This window comes from Nestor notabilis, unplaced genomic scaffold, assembly GCF_000696875.1.
Source record: "Nestor notabilis isolate BGI_N333 unplaced genomic scaffold, ASM69687v1 scaffold18470, whole genome shotgun sequence".
NCBI lineage: Eukaryota > Metazoa > Chordata > Aves > Psittaciformes > Psittacidae > Nestor > Nestor notabilis.
This window is the reverse complement of record NW_009911813.1, coordinates 59,580-59,870: the sequence shown is the minus strand read 5'-3', so window position 1 is coordinate 59,870 and position 291 is coordinate 59,580. Positions and strand designations below refer to the sequence as shown.

Genomic DNA, 291 nt, shown 5'->3' with positions numbered 1-291 from the left:
ATCCCTTCAAACCTCACCTTGTGCCGGAACTGGGAGAGGATGAGGGAGCATTAATTGTCAGGAGCACCTAAGTGGGAATGCTGTGCTGGGAATGCTGTGCTATGGTACCACGTCCCACTCCAAGTGACCCCGGAGCTGTTCCCACCCATTCCTGGTGGGCCACAGCACAAACGTGGGGACAGACCCCAGACAAAAAACACAGGGAGCTGCAGGACGGAACTGGCAGCAGACGCCCCTACAACAACCCATCGCTAACCCAGCTCTTGGGCCTCCAGGCACGGCCAAACCACA

At 57.7% G+C, this 291-nt stretch overlaps 1 protein-coding gene across 1 annotated transcript in view; it reads right to left on the bottom strand.

Annotated features, from left to right (window-relative positions):
* Positions 1 to 3: 3 nt before the first annotated feature.
* The window catches only part of LOC104407309 (polycystin-1-like), a gene marked incomplete at both ends in the record, with an annotated part of 47,586 nt that continues 47,298 nt past the window's right edge, over positions 4 to 291 (bottom strand). The window contains 1 exon segment of the mRNA XM_010016556.1: positions 4 to 40. Coding sequence (XP_010014858.1) covers positions 4 to 40 — 37 coding nt within the window.